This window comes from Leishmania infantum, chromosome 35, assembly GCF_000002875.2.
Source record: "Leishmania infantum JPCM5 genome chromosome 35".
In the NCBI taxonomy this organism is placed as follows: Eukaryota; Euglenozoa; class Kinetoplastea; order Trypanosomatida; family Trypanosomatidae; genus Leishmania; species Leishmania infantum.
This window is the reverse complement of record NC_009419.2, coordinates 1,123,747-1,139,932: the sequence shown is the minus strand read 5'-3', so window position 1 is coordinate 1,139,932 and position 16,186 is coordinate 1,123,747. Positions and strand designations below refer to the sequence as shown.

The 16,186-nt window shown below is 57.0% G+C and overlaps 2 protein-coding genes across 2 annotated transcripts; both read left to right on the top strand.

Annotated features, from left to right (window-relative positions):
- LINJ_35_2840 (conserved hypothetical protein) lies at window positions 1-1,200 on the top strand (the record flags this gene model as incomplete). Its single annotated transcript, XM_003392767.1, has 1 exon — window positions 1-1,200. The coding sequence occupies one exon, from the start codon at window positions 1-3 to the stop codon at window positions 1,198-1,200; it is 1,200 nt and encodes a 399-aa protein (XP_003392815.1).
- An 8,820-nt stretch (window positions 1,201-10,020) lies between these two features.
- Window positions 10,021-12,117, top strand: LINJ_35_2830 (transporter-like protein; the record flags this gene model as incomplete). Its single annotated transcript, XM_001469027.1, has 1 exon — window positions 10,021-12,117. One exon carries the CDS (start codon window positions 10,021-10,023, stop codon window positions 12,115-12,117), a length of 2,097 nt encoding a protein of 698 aa, XP_001469064.1.
- Between the last annotated feature and the right edge of the window lie 4,069 nt (window positions 12,118-16,186).

The following is a 16,186-nucleotide window of genomic DNA, read 5'->3' as shown; positions in this document are numbered from 1 at the left end:
ATGGACAAGGGTGCCGTGACCACTTGTAGAATGAGCGTCGTGCGCAACTGCCTGGTCTGGGTGTGTGTTTTCGCCCTCCTTCTGCACGCGGGCACTGTAGGCGCTCAAGTTACCGCGCCGTGGTACAGAATCAACTACAACACGCCAGCGTACGTTCTGTACAAGCCGCAGGACGTAGCGCAGTACGCTACGTCTCGAGCCGCCGCTAACGGGTACTGCGTGCAGAATGGCATGAGTATCTTTTCTGCCGAGCTGCCCGCTAAGGATAATAATTTCGCATCGGATGCGGCGAAGGAGCTCGGGAGTACGGGCTACTTCACCTACACAGGCTCCAGCGCAGAGCCGGTTCCCAGTTTTGCCCGCTTTTGCACGCAACTGCAGCCCAATCCAAGCTCTACTCCCAACTCGATAAAGTGCGGGTTCACCTTTAGATTCGGTCTGCTGACTGTAATCGATACTGTGCTGCTAGGGAATCAACCTGGTGTTGCCCAGTACTATTCACTGTACCCGAATGTGTGGGGCGCAGGGAATGCGAACACCGGCTACGCAGTTGAGTGGGACACAACGAGGCCGAATCCCCGTGGCTACTATTTCATGGCCGTGACGGGGTTGACGGACACGGTTGGCCGACACGTTAACGTGGATGCGACGGTGTCGGCGAGCGATAGCTACGTCACGGCATCCAAGTTCGCAATCTACTGCGAGTCGCAGAGCTTCCTGGGCTACGTTCCTGTTCCTACTGTATTAGTGCAGCCCACCTTCGTCAAGGGTTACAAGGAACTGACATGGGCCCAAGAGCACTGGTGGGTCATTTTCCTCATCATTGCCATTCTCATTCTGATCGTGCTGCTCACCATCCTGATCTACTGCTGCCTCACCAGGACACCGCCGAAGGAGCAGCCCCCAATCGCGCCGATGGTGCTGCGTGAGCACAACGGATCCGCGTACGTGAACGTGTTGGATGATGGATCCTCGAAGCCGCACAACGCAGCTGACGTGCCCAATCAGCGTAGTTCAATGCCAGAAAACTGGCAGCAGGGGTCTGGTATCTTGATGGGCCCCAAGCCGGCGGTAGATCCCGAGGACCTCATTCAGGCAAAGCCGTCCATTTTCGCCCGCGAAGAAACGCTGCAAACCGCCGATGGGGACAGCCTGGCCTTGGAGAACGAAGACGAAGAGCTCAGGGAGGAGACGAGCTAATAGGCGGAGCGAGGCAATGAAAGGAGGACATCGTGATCATACCCAGGCGGTGATACACAACTGGGGCGGATACGCTGACATCACGCACGCGCGCCACACGTGGAGAGACACGAAAGATGCATACCAGCCCCATCGCAGATATCGGCACCAACTCATCCATTCACGCATAAGCAGGCAGGGAGGGGGACCGTGTCTCTCTCTCTCTCCTCTCTCGAATTCTCCGGCAGTTTGCGCTTGTGCCGTATGCACTAATTATATGTGTGATGCCTTTTCATCTTTTTGAGAGTCCCCGTCCCATTTTCAGCGCCTCTCTACCTCTACGTGTAGAAAGGCTTCGCTCCTTGAAGACGCGCATGTGTCTGTGCTGCGTTGCCTATCCACCCTCCCCCCACTCTCTCCCTTGTTGCTGCATTCTTTTGTTCCAGGCGCCGCTCTGGTTGACGTCTGTGTCTCTCTGCGTGTGCGTGGGTGTCTTTATTGTATTCTTTCTTTGCGTTCTTGTATTTTCCGATTCTGCATCGTGCTTGTTTGATCCTCCGCATAGCTCTCGTCTCTTTGGCGCCCTCCCCCTCCCCTTCTTTTTTTAGGTTGCATGGGCGTTTCTTCTCCATCCTTCCCAGAAGTCCCTGTTCTTTCGCATCATGGAGTTTCCTCTCTCCCGCATACGCCGTCTTTCCCAGATGTGGCTTTACAGAGCATTTTTGTGGCGCTGCTGTTGTTTTGTTTGTCTCGCCCTCTTCACCATCACCAGCACCACTCCACCTCACCCCTCACCCTTTTTCTGCTCCCTTCCTCTCTTGTGCTGTCTTTGCTAATGGTCGACGGGGGTTTGTGCTTGGTATGTGCATACGGTTGTGGTTCTGCTGTGTCGTCTATGCAGACTGCGCGTTCCTTTTTCTTTTTTGTGTTACTGTCATTCATTGGCGCTCCCCCCCCCCAATTTTTCTCTTTTTTGATTAGACGGCGAGTATTTTGTCGTGAGTCTCTAATCTTCTTTCCACCCCCACCCACGCCCATTTATTCATGTCCACCGTGAGTGCGGAAAGGATCACCTTCAACATGAGCAGGACAGCTAAAGGCATTAAAAGCAATGCTCAAGGACATGAGAAGCACCCGAAGGCTTTTCGCTGAACTGACTCTCGCTGGCCTTCTCTGTTCTCTCCTGTCGCTTTCCTGAAGTTCATTCTCGCGTGACGTGCACCGCCGTCCATCGCATTACATGTGCGCATGAAGGTGTGAACCTCAGCACAGAGGAAGGAAGGGGGGTGACACTGAAGTGGGAGCCCATCGCACGTTTTACTTGGCCCCCGCCCCCCGCCCGGCTAACGCTCCGTTGGCGTCCTTCGCAGTGGACGATTACGTTTACCTCATAGTACTTCTTTCTTTTATCTGCTGTTTGCTAGTGGCGATGATGCATTTGGCCGATGTTTTGCTTATTTTTTTTTGCACTTCTTGTATGACGGCTACGTTTGTATGCGTGATTGTGTGTTGTTTTGAGGCGTGGGTTACGTGACAGGGGGTCTCATCCTCTCGCACCGCCCTTGCAAGCCCGGTGTCGCAGTGGCTACATGCGTCGGGTGAGTTGCACGCGCGTCTCTCGCTTTTTCCAGGTATTTTGTATGCTTGCCCCTCAACCTGCTGCACACATTCGCGACATCGAGGATGTCCTGTGTGCTCCAGCGCTGCGGTCCAGTCGGATTCGCATCATGCGGGGGAAGAGCAAACGGTTTGCGCCGGAGCGCTGCGGAGAAGAGAATATGGGGACAGCGAAGGCTTCTGTTGTCGATACAGCAACGAGAAGCCCGATGCCGCCTCTCGATTCCATGCGCTTCCATATGTGTCTTCTTGTGCGACGAGCACACACTTTTGGTGCGGCGAAGCACCTCTTCTCCTCCGCTGCAGCACGGCGTGTGTGGTGTGTATGTCGGATGGCGATGGCGGACAGATGCACGCCGTGCTGTGGTACTGCCTCAGGCAAGGCACCCCCGCCTCCCTCCAACGCCGCACATGTTTTCCAATCAACTTTGAGGTGCACTGTGAGGGGCGGTGGTGCTCCTTCGTGTGTTCCCACCTCTCCTGTTTACCAGTCTCCATGCGTTTCTTTTACATGGTCTTCTTTTTTTTTTTGCGAGGGAGAGGTGACTAGCGCATTTTTCTTCTTCCTGCCGCCGCGTACGCCGCCCTCCCCCCTCCCTCGCTGACACACGCACCCCTCAGTTTCTTCACGCGCAATCGCTTCAAGGGCATGCTGTACTTGTTTATCTTCTTGTGGCATGATGGGCAAAGAAGGAATAGCGATTATGACACTCTCTCGGGGACCGAAGGAAGGGAAGCGTATACTGTCGCGTTAACATGCGTGGGAATTGCATGCCCTTCTTGGCATGCTTGTGGTTACGGCGTGACGCTTAAACGCAAGCACATACTACTTTCCTGGCACCTAGCCAAGCACGGGGTCGGAAAAGAGCATGGTGTAGTGTTTCAAGGAGGCCAGTTGGAGTCGCTCCTCGTTTTCAGGAGCGCCAAAAGAAAAAGAAGAAACTCGGAGGCGAAGCAGCAGCAGCAACAACAAAAAGAGTACAACGGAAAAGAAACCAGCCCCTGTGCTTGGTGTAACGCACAGAGGAGCGTGACCTCGAGATGTCACGCAGGGGAATTCCTTTGTATGTTCTTTGCTCTCTCTATGTTTTGTGTCTTGACTTTTTTCTTCAGATGGGCTCGAAGTAGACGACCACCTTTCCCCTTCCTCCTCCTGCTCCTGCTCCTCTCTCTCTGTCTGTCTGTCACGTGCGTTGGGTTCGTTCTTGCCTTTCACTCTGGCTGTTTCCTTCGAGGCTTATTTTTGTTTCGTCTGCTTTCATTCGTTCTCGCTTTTGTTAGCGGTTTCTCTTTTTTTAGCTGCTGTCACCTTTTGTGCTGCTGAAGAGGCGATTTCGTCCGCGCTGCATGCTTCGTTCCTGACCCTCTTCTTCTACTCCCTGTGCTGTCGGTACTCTTCTTCGTCTCACCCGTGCGCCCGAAGTGGCGTGTGACCGTGTGCGTGCGTCTGTGTGATCACCGATTAGATGGCGGTTCCTTAATCGCCAAGAACGCACGGCTTTCTTTGCCTAATATTGCTTGCTGCGTGCACACGCTCGTGTGTATGTGTGTGTGTTACCTTGCCTTAATCCCACTTCAGCCTTCTTCTGCAGCCATCCTCAGCCACTGTTCTCAACAGAAGAGTGGCAAAGAAAAATCCTCTTCACGTGTTGCCTAATGAAGAGCGGGAGCACAGAACAAATACGAAGAAAAAATTGAAAAAAAAAAATGACTTTGCGAGGAAGGTATAGAAAGGAGCACTGAACCTCACGCTCTTTCCAGTGTGGCGTGCAAGTGTGGCCTACGCTTTTCTTGGGGATTTGCAGCAGAAAAAAAAGGAAAACAAGAGAAACGATAACCAAGCGATGCTGTTGGTGTTCTGCTCTCTTTTTGTTGCATTGTTGTTGTCCATTCATGCGTGCACGCGTATTCGCTTCGTTTTGTTTCCGGTGTGCTGTACCCAATGTGAATAAAATGTAAAAGCATAAAGACAAAAGAAAACACATAGCGTGGAACGGGCAGAGCAATGGCCCTCCCTCTCCTTTCCATCCACCGTTTATCCCTTGCGCGCTGCTGGACCGATCGTTTCTGTAGGAAAGAGGGACGATTATGAGGCAAGAGTAGCGCCCCACAGGGGTGCACGCAAACATGTCCTGAGCATGAGGAAGCAAGAGTCTGAGCACCTCCTCATCAAACGACATCAGCCATGACAGCGGCAACAGGGTGTACCGAAAACTTGCCACGGGTAGCGCTGATATCAAGTTGTCGTCTCATGCATGTGTGCCTGCATCCTTCTGTTTCCGCGTCTGCGTTCTTTCCTCCCCTTTTATCACTCCTTTGTACTCTTCATGCCCTCTTGTTTTTGTTGTTATGTCTGTGTGTGTGTGCGGTAGTTTTGTCCGTCTCTGTGTGTGCGTCTTTTCACCAACACCCGCACCCTTTCTTTTGCTTATTTTCTGTATCCTTTCTTTTTTATCGTCTTCGCTTCACGTTGTCCTTTGTGTTGTCGCGCTGCCACGCCTTTGTTTTCCTGTTGGCGCTCTTTTTTTTTGCTTTTATTTGAAACCATTCTGGCCATCATCGGCCAGAGTACTAAAACGAAACAGCTTCCTCGGTCTCGAAACCCGAGTACTTGCGGAGCAGCACATGCGCACAAGCAGAGTTGAATTCATATCCGCGAAATGGGCCTTCGCTGTGTGGAAAAGTGGACGCACCGCCACTAGAACGCCGCCCGCGTGGTGGTGGGAAGAGCTTGTGAGTGTGGCGTCGCGGTGTATACATGCCGCCGCTGTCAATGGTGGCCTGTCCTCTCCACAGTGCACTGTCTGGGCTTACGGTGTGAGCCACAGTAGGTAGAGACGCCCGCGGAAGGGAGAACGGGGTGGGGCTGCAAATAGAATACGGTGCTCAATGGTTTCTGGGAGTCTACGTGGTGCAGCAGTACGGCCAGTCCACCACTGTGCCTGCCTCAGCAGACACGATGCGCTTCACCGCGTCTCAGTGTTTCTTGACAACGAAAGGAGAAATCAGCCCCCCTCTCTCTCTCTCTCTCCTCGCCCCCTCCTCTTCAGCGTACGCAGACCCTTCACTTTTCTTTCCGATCTCGTAAGGACTCCTCTTCGCGAGAGCGTCCCGATTCCCACCGCACCGCGCTTGTTCAACGTAACATAGTTTTCAATCTCAACCTCGAAGCTCGTTTCTGTGTTCTAATCACCACGGGTACGGGGTGGAGGGTGGGCAGCAAGCGGTATTTTCTCGGCGCGCACGCCTCGCGACACAAAGACTTCACCGTGCACCCACGGACTGTCGCTTCGTTCTCCAGCGGACACAACAGGACCTCCATCACAGTGAAAGAGAACACAAAAAGTAAGCCACAGCTAGGAACAGCGAGCTTCTCACGCGAAGTTCTGCTTTCTGAGGAACGTGAAGGCCGTCGTCGTCGTCGTTTCTCTATCTTGTGTGCTCTCGTTTTTTTTTTGACATTGACGCGGCGGCTGCACTTGATTTCACTTTCAGCATGGCCATCTGTGCTGCGAGCACCTTTACGGACTTCCTGTCTGACTGCGCTGATGTCGTCTGCGCTGATCATTTTCTTGTGCGCCATTTTTTATCTACGATTGCTCCAGGCGGTGGCAAGGCTGGTAAACCACGTCCGCTCTTCTCGCACGTTTTTGCGGGAGGCGATACCGCTTCGCCGCTTACCTGTGGTGCGGTGAACCTGACTCCGTGGGTTTTCTCAGCATCGACGTTGGCGAGCGAGACCGTTCTGATCGCGGATGGATTTCGTCTGCACGAAAGTGCGCCGCGTGCCCCTGCTTCTAACTCATCTACGCCGACTTCTCGGATGGCTCCGAAGTATCAGTGGCGACTCACAACACTTATTGCTCTTGTGGCGGCCATATTTGTGGCTCTGTGCATTGATGCCGCCCTGCTGTGCCGGGCTTTGCCAAAGTGGCGTCACCTACGACAGCAGGCGCGTGAAACCGCGCGCCGCGAGCAGCCGCATGCGCCAGGGTGACAGAAGCAACTTTTCTGCTCCTCTCCGCACTGAGCCGTCTCCTCAGTAGCGGTCGCAACGACTTTCCAATGTGCCGCGCACAAAAGCATCTATTCATTCTCCCCTTCGCTTTCTCCCATGTTTATCTTTTTGTTCATTTCACTTCTGCCACCTCTCTTCATCGCATCTCCGCTACTGCGTCTGCCTTTTCTGCTGTGGATACCCTTTTTTCTTCGCCTTTTGTGTTCGTTTTGTACCTCGCACATTGCCTATTATGGCGTATCCTTTTTTTTTTGCTTTTTTCTTCTGTCTAATCTCTCTCTCCCCATATGGTTTTACCTTTCATGGCTTGTACCTCCCTCCCCTCCCCTACCCCCTCCCCAGCCAGCCCGTCCGCTCTTCCGCGTACTTCACGTCTGTGGGGCACACGAAAAAAAAAGAAAACAAAGGAATAACAGTAAAGCAACAAACGGCAAATGGAAAAAAAAACAGGAAATACGTTCTGTCTCTTCCACTACTGTCTTTGCCCCGCATTCTTTGTTTTTCTTGTGCAGCGCCTGCGGCCTTTTTTTTTACAGTCTCCCTTTGGGCTCCCCCTTCTTGTCCTCCAGCAGCAGCAGCACGCGCGTCTGCGCCATGCGCTCTGCCTTCTCCCCCGCTTACGTGAGCTTCAAGAAGGAAAGGGGGGGGGAACAGGACATACAGGGACTGCGTGGCGGGCCTTCAAGCAGAACAAAAAGGCTCAGAAGACGGGCACTTACCCAGCCGCAGTTGAATCTTGAGCTGCTCACTCTAGCTGTGCGGTGCTCCGCGTCTCGAGTACTTGCACGTCTGCTGGCCAACAACCTTGAAGAACATGCGGAAATTTGCGTGGATGCAAGAGAAGAAAAGCGATCCACGGCACGGAATGTTCCCGTGCAGTTTGTGAGGAGAAGCACCAGCTACACATGCATGCGATACAAGTTGGGGATATACATTAGGCTAGCCGTTTCGAAGGCTCGTCTCTTTATGGCGGTCATGCGTACCACACGCCAATGCGCGCCTTCTCTTGGTGTTATTGTGTCTTCCGATTCCTCCTTCTATCTCTACGTCTTTCTTCTCAGTCCGACCTCGCATCACGCACATCGCCATAGCCATGCGCGTAACCACAGTACTGTGCATCCGCTCACATGCGCACTAGTCCACAGGCGCTCACAAGAGCAGCGATGCTACTTGCTTCTCGACAGCCGACCATTCGCGTGTGATCCTGCCGTTTTCTTTTTTTCTACGTTCCTGTTACATTCGTTCATGGCTCCCACTAATACACGCCAGCCCAGCCTGCAATCATGCTTTAGTGCACACCAGGTCGGCAACGTCTGAGCCATCGCCGTGCCGAAGAGGCCCGCGACCACCACTGCGTTTGAACCACCGCACTACGTAATCGTGTCAATAATTCCGCAAACAGCCGCCTCGGCCCCCTAGCCCCCCCCCCCCACGGCTGCCCAGCGCGACAGGCTGGGTGCTCTACGCGGGGCCGGCGCACAGGCTTGGCCCCCGGCCCGGCCCCCTCCGCCAGCCTCCTCTGCCCGGCCACAGCCCCGCGACTGTGAAGGGCGTGCGGGTGGAGAGGAGGTTGGAGCGTCTCCTGCCGCCGCCGGCGCAGGGCAGTATCCGGACTGTCGCGGCAACATGCGGGCAAGCCATCCGGGCACGCCTCCCCTCCTCCTCCACCTCCCCCAGGCAAGAACGCCGTCTTGACGCAGGCCGCGGGATGCCGCAAATGCGAGCACGGCGCGCAGGCGCCGTGGGGCACAGCCGGCACGGTGTACCACACCCAGGCACAGCATCCGGCGGTCAGCGGAGCGCGAGTGAGGGGCGCGAAGCGGCCCATGCCGATCACCCCCTCCCCCGACGAGCATGCCTGCGAAGCATGCGGCACAGCCCGTCTGCATCCCGACGGGGCGGGCTGATGAGGCGCAGACGCCGGGAGCATGGCGAGAGCACCGCCGAGCCCTGCAGACTCCCACGCGACGAGTCGCCGCGCCAGATCACGGAATAGCGCGACTTGCAGCGGCTCTGGGCGCAGGAGCACGGCACGCAGGCCGGGTCTCAGAGGGCCCTGCCCCGAGGCTGGCCCGCCTCCTCCTCGAGCTCGTGCGGCGTGCACGGTGGCCGCCCCCTGTTACGCGGGCGACAGAGACGCCGTCGCCACTGCCCTGGAGCGCAGGACGCTGCAGGCGACCCTGCTTGGATCGAGGCATGCGCCCCAGCGGAGGCCCGTCTGGCGCCCGAGGCGCGCGGCTCGATTTCGCGGCAGAGGGCGGTGCGCCCTAGACGACCAGAGTGTAGCCGTGGTGCCGCAGAGGTGGGTGAGCTGTGGTTATGTGTGCGTTTACGTTTGTGGAGTAGTTCGAAAGGGGCGGAAAGTGCTCCAGGAAGGAAACTGGGCTTTGGTGTAGGGGCGTCTGTGACGGTCTGTGTGTTTCTTGTTCTGTTTGCTGTCGCATCATGCGGGAGCTGAGGAGCTCCGTGCCGTCTCTCACGGGTGTTGCTTTTATTTTTTTTTCGGTAGGGGTGGGGGGAGTAAGCGCACTTGCGAGAAGATCGAGAGCCACATGCACCAATGAGATGCGGGGACATACGCGGAGCAGGCGTGGCCTCGAAAGCGTCTGTAAGGTGTTTCTTTTTGCTTGTGTGCTTTTCGTGCTTCTCCCTGTGTTCTCAGTGGCCGCTCACCTGCCCCGCACGTGTCGTTTCATGCACGCGCAGAATGGGCGGGTGGCTTGGAAGGATTCACAGCAAACGAATTGGACAAGCACTATAGTAAAGGGCGAGTGGCACACACACACGAACAGTGAAGACCCGTCATTGCCTCTCCTCGGTCGCCACCCCACCCCCTTCTCCCCATAAGTGGCACTCCTGTTCTGCTTTACGTAGCTCGCCGGAGAGAGCACGAACGAAACTGCGGTATCCGGGCAAAAGTGCGTGGCGGCTGCTGTGCTAGCCCCCTGCGCGGGCACAAGTGTCTAGCTTGTGTGTTTTCTGCCGTCCCCCTACCTATAGGTCTCACTTTCATCGCCCCACGCCGCTTCTAAGGGGGCTCTGCCACTAATCGAATGAGCCAGCCTGGAGCGTGTGTGTGTGTGTGTTGCTCTGCAGTTGCGGTGCAGCTGCGCTATCTCCTTGTGGGCGCACATCCTTCCTTTGCTTCTGGCTCCCACCCTTTGCCTGTATTGTCCACAGAAAAACAACAATAACAACAGCGGCAAATGACCCAGCGGGGGGGAGGCACTTCTGTCACAACGCAATCCTCGGCGGCGCCATGTGAGGGGTCAGGGGACAGTCATGATCATGTCGAGGACACACCGCTCCCATGGGGTCAGCTGTTTATTCTGTGCGTCGTCCTGCTTACGGAGAGCGTTTGCTGGAGTGTACTAATTCCGTTTGTGCCTTCCTTTATTGCGTATATTAAGGGCTGGGACATAGACAGCTCTGGCTATGCTTCAGGCTTTCCTGTCAGCCTCTTCATGCTCGGGCAAGTCCTGAGTGGCAAAATATGGGGAGCGTTCAGTAACAAGGTCGGCCGTAAACTAGCCATCAGCATTGGTGTGTTCTGTTGTGCTGTTTGCATGTTTTTTGTGGGACTCAGCGGCAGCTTGTGGATGTTGTGCTTCTGGCGCTTTTTGCATGGATTGTTGGCCGGCTGCTCGATCGTAGCCAAAACGATGATCAGTGAGTTGACGGATACGACGAACCGTGCAAAGGGCTTGGCGCTGGTCAGTCTCACGTGGGGTGTGGGAACGCTGTTCGGCCCAGCTATCGGTGGCTTTCTCTACAATCCCGCTTCGAGTCCAAAGCTTGCCTTCCTGCACGTATCTCCAACTAGCTTCATGGGCAGGCATCCCGCCTTTCTTCCCGGTGCTGTTGTGGCAACGTACAACTTGTTTGCCGTAGTAATCAGTGTTGTGTTCCTACGGGAGAGCAACAAGAGTGCTCGGCCTCTACGAGAAGTGCTGCCGCACTCTGTTGTAAAAATCCTTGGCCCCGTGCTGAGGTTGGTGCAGCCGCGGCTTCCGTGCGACAAGGCCACCGAGGTGACAGTCATATACGCGGACGACCACACTGAGCCCAACGGAGCTGGATCCGAGAAGTCGCCGAGCGCAGCTGCCCGCCCGGTGGGTACCTGCGTTCCTGAACCGCATACCCACTTCGGCTTCAAGGAAGCCTTTCTGAACCCATTGCTGCGGCGTGTCTGCTTCATCTCGATGCTCATCTGCACATCCGACATGATGTTCACGGAGATTTTCCCGCTCTGGATGGCCGCAGAGTCTCAGAACGGCGGCCTGCAGCTGTCACCGCACCAGATGGCGATCCTGTTGTTGGTGAACGGCGCTCCGACAGTGCTCGCCAACATCGTCTTTGCTTCGGTGATCAAGTATTCGGGGGGGCCAATTCGGTTCTGGATTGCGTCTCAGCTCATATACGCCTTTTTCACAGCCGTGGTGCCAACTGCGACTGCGTTCGGCACGACAAGTAGGTTCTGGTTTACAATGGCGATGGGCATGCTGCGCAAGGTGGTGGAGAGCTGGAACTTTGCACTCATCATGCTGTTCGTGTCACTGACGGCACCGCAAGGCAAGGTGGCCATCATGTTTGGCATTCAGCAGTCTACAGGATGCGTGGTTCGTTGCGCCGTGCCTTTCATCTTTGCCCCGCTCTTCGCGTGGTCCATCTCGGCACCGCGCCCGTTTCCGTTCAACCACTACCTAGTGTTTCTCCTGAGCGTCATTCCCTTAGCGATTGGCGCCTACCTCGCAGCCTTCGTGTACATTCCGTCCGACGACGGCGGCGACGGAGTAGACGTGGAGGAACACGGTAGCTCATCGGATATGGAGGGCGACAGTGGCGGTGAGCGGCGCTCCGGAGCCGACTCGGGACGGGGATCGGTGCGGTCACGCTACAGCTTCTTTGGCTCCGTCACTGGCGACGTCCAGGAACGCGAGTCTCTCCTTTACAGCTCCTTCGCCACTGCGGCCATCGCGACTGCTATAAACCCCATTTCTGGAGTAGTTCAGAACACCATCTTCACCCTCTCGGAAGGCTCTCCGCTACAAAGGCCCGGCGAGCATGGAGCTGGTACTGCAGGGCGGTCGCTTCACGAGAGCGAAGATTCCCGTGAGAACTCCAGCCAAGAGGGTGACGAAGTCGACGATAACGCCGAATACGCGACGTTGGTGGACGAGATGGAAGTGATGCAACCACTGATTTCAGATGGTATGCTCGAACATGAGGATGTCCGCGTTGTGCAGGTCAACGAACTGCTTGAGGACGAGGAACTCCCACCTTCCGTGTCGCCTTCTGCCTAACGACAAGTACGCTTTACCGTCTCCCTTGGGCGCCGCCGTCACGACGAACTGTACTTTTCTCGTTTCTGCTTTTTCTAGCTGTGTAAGCCCGTTTCCTTCGGATGCTTTTTTCCGAACATGCCACCTCTTCTTTTTCACTCACATCCGCCTACCCTGATAACGGGAGGAACACCTAAGCGCGTAGTATCACAGGGTCCAGTGCGCCCCGACCTGCACACTCTCTGTGATTCAGGAAGTCACGGAGCCCCCTGCCCCCACTATCCGCCTGCCAATGCTGGACTGCCTGCGGTAGTGACGGGGCCAAGCACCTAAGGCTTAGGGGAGGTCAGAGCGGCGCGTCGCTTCCGATGTCGGTGGTCGGGCCCTGGATGGCGCTGCGTCGGACCGACCTGCGACTGTGAAGACGCTTGTGCCATCCATATGGTGGGCAACGCGTCAGCGTGACTCAAGCGAATCTTACCTGCCCACACACACACACACACTGCCTGCTGGTGCAGCCCGCGTGATGGGAGGAGCTGCTGCGAGGCGACCGGCAGAGCGGGCGGTGGGTGGGTAGGGCTTGCGTCAGAGCCCGCGCTCTCAGATAACTGAGTCGGCGCATGGTTGTAAGGCGTGTGCGGCCACGGCTGCCTCGCACCACGCGATGGGGTCTGTGACAGGGGGCGATGCAGTGATCTTGTGCTCGGTGGGCAGAATGGCGACAGCAAACAAAAACACTTCTTTTCTCATCCAAACTCGACTGTGGCCTGCGTGGAGCTGACAGGAAGGCGCGCGTTGCCTGTTGGTGTCTCTCTCTCGGTAAGCAAAGTCGTGAGAGTCGGACAGGCAATAAGGGCAAAGGGGACGCGATTTCGTGGCACGACAGGCACACGCACGGAGAGCTATGGCACAAGGAGAGAGCATGAGCTGCAACGTGTTGGTGGCGACTGCTGTATCCCCTCCTTCCCTCCTAAGACTCTGCCCACCACCTTCCCGCGCTCTTTTTTCTTCTCTCTTGTTGGTGCCTCGGCTTCTCCTCGGCGTTGACGGAGCCGTGTCTGAGGCATGCGAGGAAGAGTGCTGCAAGCGATAGAAATTTTGAGAATACGTTATCGGCAATCCTTTTTAGTTTTATTTTTTGCTTTCTTGCTGCTGCTGATGTTTTCATGGGGCCTGTGTCACTGATATCCGTGTGGTTCGTTTTCCTGTTTTGCCCATATCGTGACTCGGACAGCATCATGAACGTTGTTTTCGAACTTGACAGGCATCTTTGATCGTCGTTGTGTGAGTATGTGGGTTGATCCAGAGTAGCGGCAAGCGGCGTCGGTGTTCATCTGTCTCTCAAGCTGTGCTCGCGTGTATCTCTATGTGCTTGCAGTCGCTCGTCGTACGAGTGGTGGTCAACCACGATGGGTGTGCGCTCCTCTCAAAACAGCGATGATGCTGTAAAGAGAGCCATTGAATGTGGAGCAGGCGCGATGCTTTGTGGCGGTTGTGTACCCATGTAGGTACAACCACAAGAGGCGGTGACCCCCTTGCTGCAGCCACCGCGCCTAGTGCAGAGCAGTGCTGCTGGCGCTTGCCTTGCTGCGAGGATAGCCTGATCAGCTGAGACACGGAAGTGCAAGTGTGGCTGGCGTTACGCACTCGCTGTCGCTCCTCATGACGCCCAGCACGGGACCTACAAGAGCAAAGAATGGCATATGGCGGTGTGTCTGGGCACGAGTGCTGGTCACACCAGCCCTTCGCGTGCGCCTCTCATTTCCGTTTTTCTTTTTCTGCGTCCATCGTGCATAGGAGCACAACGGCACAGCTACGGAGCTCGCGAAATGAGCAATGGCAGAGGCGTCGGCGCCAACTGCACGGATCGCGGGCCTGGCCACTGGCCTCAGGCGCCAGGCCGCCATCCTCCGCAGCCGCGCTGCACGATGCGGCACGCTGAGACAACAGGTTCGTGGACGCAGCCGGCCAACACCCGAGGAACCCTGCTGCTGAGCGCACGCGACGGCAGGCGGACCTCCTCGCCCAAGTCTGCACCGGCACCTGTCTGTGCTTCGGGCTCCTCCAGCGGCAGGTGGCTCGTGGTGGCAGCATGGAGTGCAGATGGCGGGCCGCCTACTACACCGCTACCCGGTGTGGTGCCCCCCGCCCTCCCACCCCCTGTGTTTTGCTTTGAGGACGTCTGGCCCTGCGTTGTGTGCGGTAGGCTGTGCGACATTCTCGCACCTCTCGACGCTCGAACCAGACTCCTTTTCACGCGACCAGTTTGCACGGAATGACCTTACGCGCGCCTCGCTTGCGCTGCACCGGGGCTCCGCCGTCTGGTGTCCATCGCTGCCCCGCCCCAACCCTTCTCTGCATTCTCAGCGCGACAGGCTGGGTGCTCTACGCGGGGCCGGCGCACAGGCGTGGCCCCCGGCCCGGCCCCCTCCGCCAGCCTCCTCTGCCCGGCCACAGCCCCGCGACTGTGAAGGGCGTGCGGGTGGAGAGGAGGTTGGAGCGTCTCCTGCCGCCGCCGGCGCAGGGCGGTATCCGGACTGTCGCGGCAGCATGCGGGCAAGCCATCCAGGCACGCCTCCCCTCCTCCTCCACCTCCCCCAGGCAAGAACGCCGTCTTGGCGCAGGCCGCGGGATGCCGCAAATGCGAGCACGGCGCGCAGGCGCCGTGGGGCACAGCCGGCACGGTGTACCACACCCAGGCACAGCATCCGGCGGTCAGCGGAGCGCGAGTGAGGGGCGCGAAGCGGCCCATGCCGATCACCCCCCTCCCCCGACGAGCATGCCTGCGAAGCATGCGGCACAGCCCGTCTGCATCCCGACGGGGCGGGCTGATGAGGCGCAGACGCCGGGAGCATGGCGAGAGCACCGCCGAGCCCTGCAGACTCCCACGCGACGAGTCGCCGCGCCAGATCACGGAATAGCGCGACTTGCAGGGGCTCTGGGCGCAGGAGCACGGCGCGCAGGCCGGGTCTCAGAGGGCCCTGCCCCGAGGCTGGCCCGCCTCCTCCTCGAGCTCGTGCGGCGTGCGCGGTGGCCGCCCCCTGTTACGCGGGCGACAGAGACGCCGTCGCCACTGCCCTGGAGCGCAGGACGCTGCAGGCGACCCTGCTTGGATCGAGGCATGCGCCCCAGCGGAGGCCCGTCTGGCGCCCGAGGCGCGCGGCTCGATTTCGCGGCAGAGGGCGGTGCGCCCTAGACGACCAGAGTGTAGCCGTGGTGCCGCAGAGGTGGGTGAGCTGTGGTTATGTGTGCGCTTATTCCGCAACTCTCTTGGCGCGCTTAGTAGCGCGTTGAGCGAAGAAGGGGGGAGCATTAATGCTAATCTTTTCTAAAGGAAGTTGAATAGTCTGTCGGAGCATCTCTTGGAGAGTGGCGGCAGCGCTCGCCGTGCCGGGACGGCTCTCTCCCTTGAGCACATATATACAAGGAAAAGATACAATTTTTATGTTTATTGTGTTTATTACCACGACTACTATTATTATGGACTTCTCGGTGAGGTTGTTGTCAGGGTCTCGTATGTGGGCAGTGACACACACACGCCCAGTTGAAGAAGAAAACCAAAGACACAGATGCGAAGGTGTGCGCGTCGATTCAGATGAGCTGAGAAAGACCAACCGTGGAGAAAACATCGTTTCCTCTTTGCGGGTCTTGTCGAGCAGGAAGTGTCGACGTGTAGAAGTAACTGAGCGAGTATCTCTCATCGGCAGTAGTGGCTGTCTCTTGCCGGACCTGCAGGAGAGCTTTGGGCGCGGCTGAGGAGCAGAGGAAGCACGACAACGTACACGGAGCGCAGCAGCTGGGAAGGAAAAGGCTTTCGCGAATGACCTACTGCTGCTGCGTATCATCTTGATGTCTTTTCTCCTCCTCCTCTGTCTGCCCCTCACCCTCTCCGACGGCTCTGTTTTGTTCTCTACGCATGCTGTGTTGTTCGCACTACTGTTTCTGGGCCGTAGTTCTCTGGGAGTTCTAATGTGAGGCGTCGCTCGCCCTCTTCTCTCTCTCTTGCTTTTTGTTTCTTGCGCTCTCACTTGCACTCATGCTGGGGGCACCCTCGCCAGCTGGCATGATGCAACACTCATCATCGCCGCCG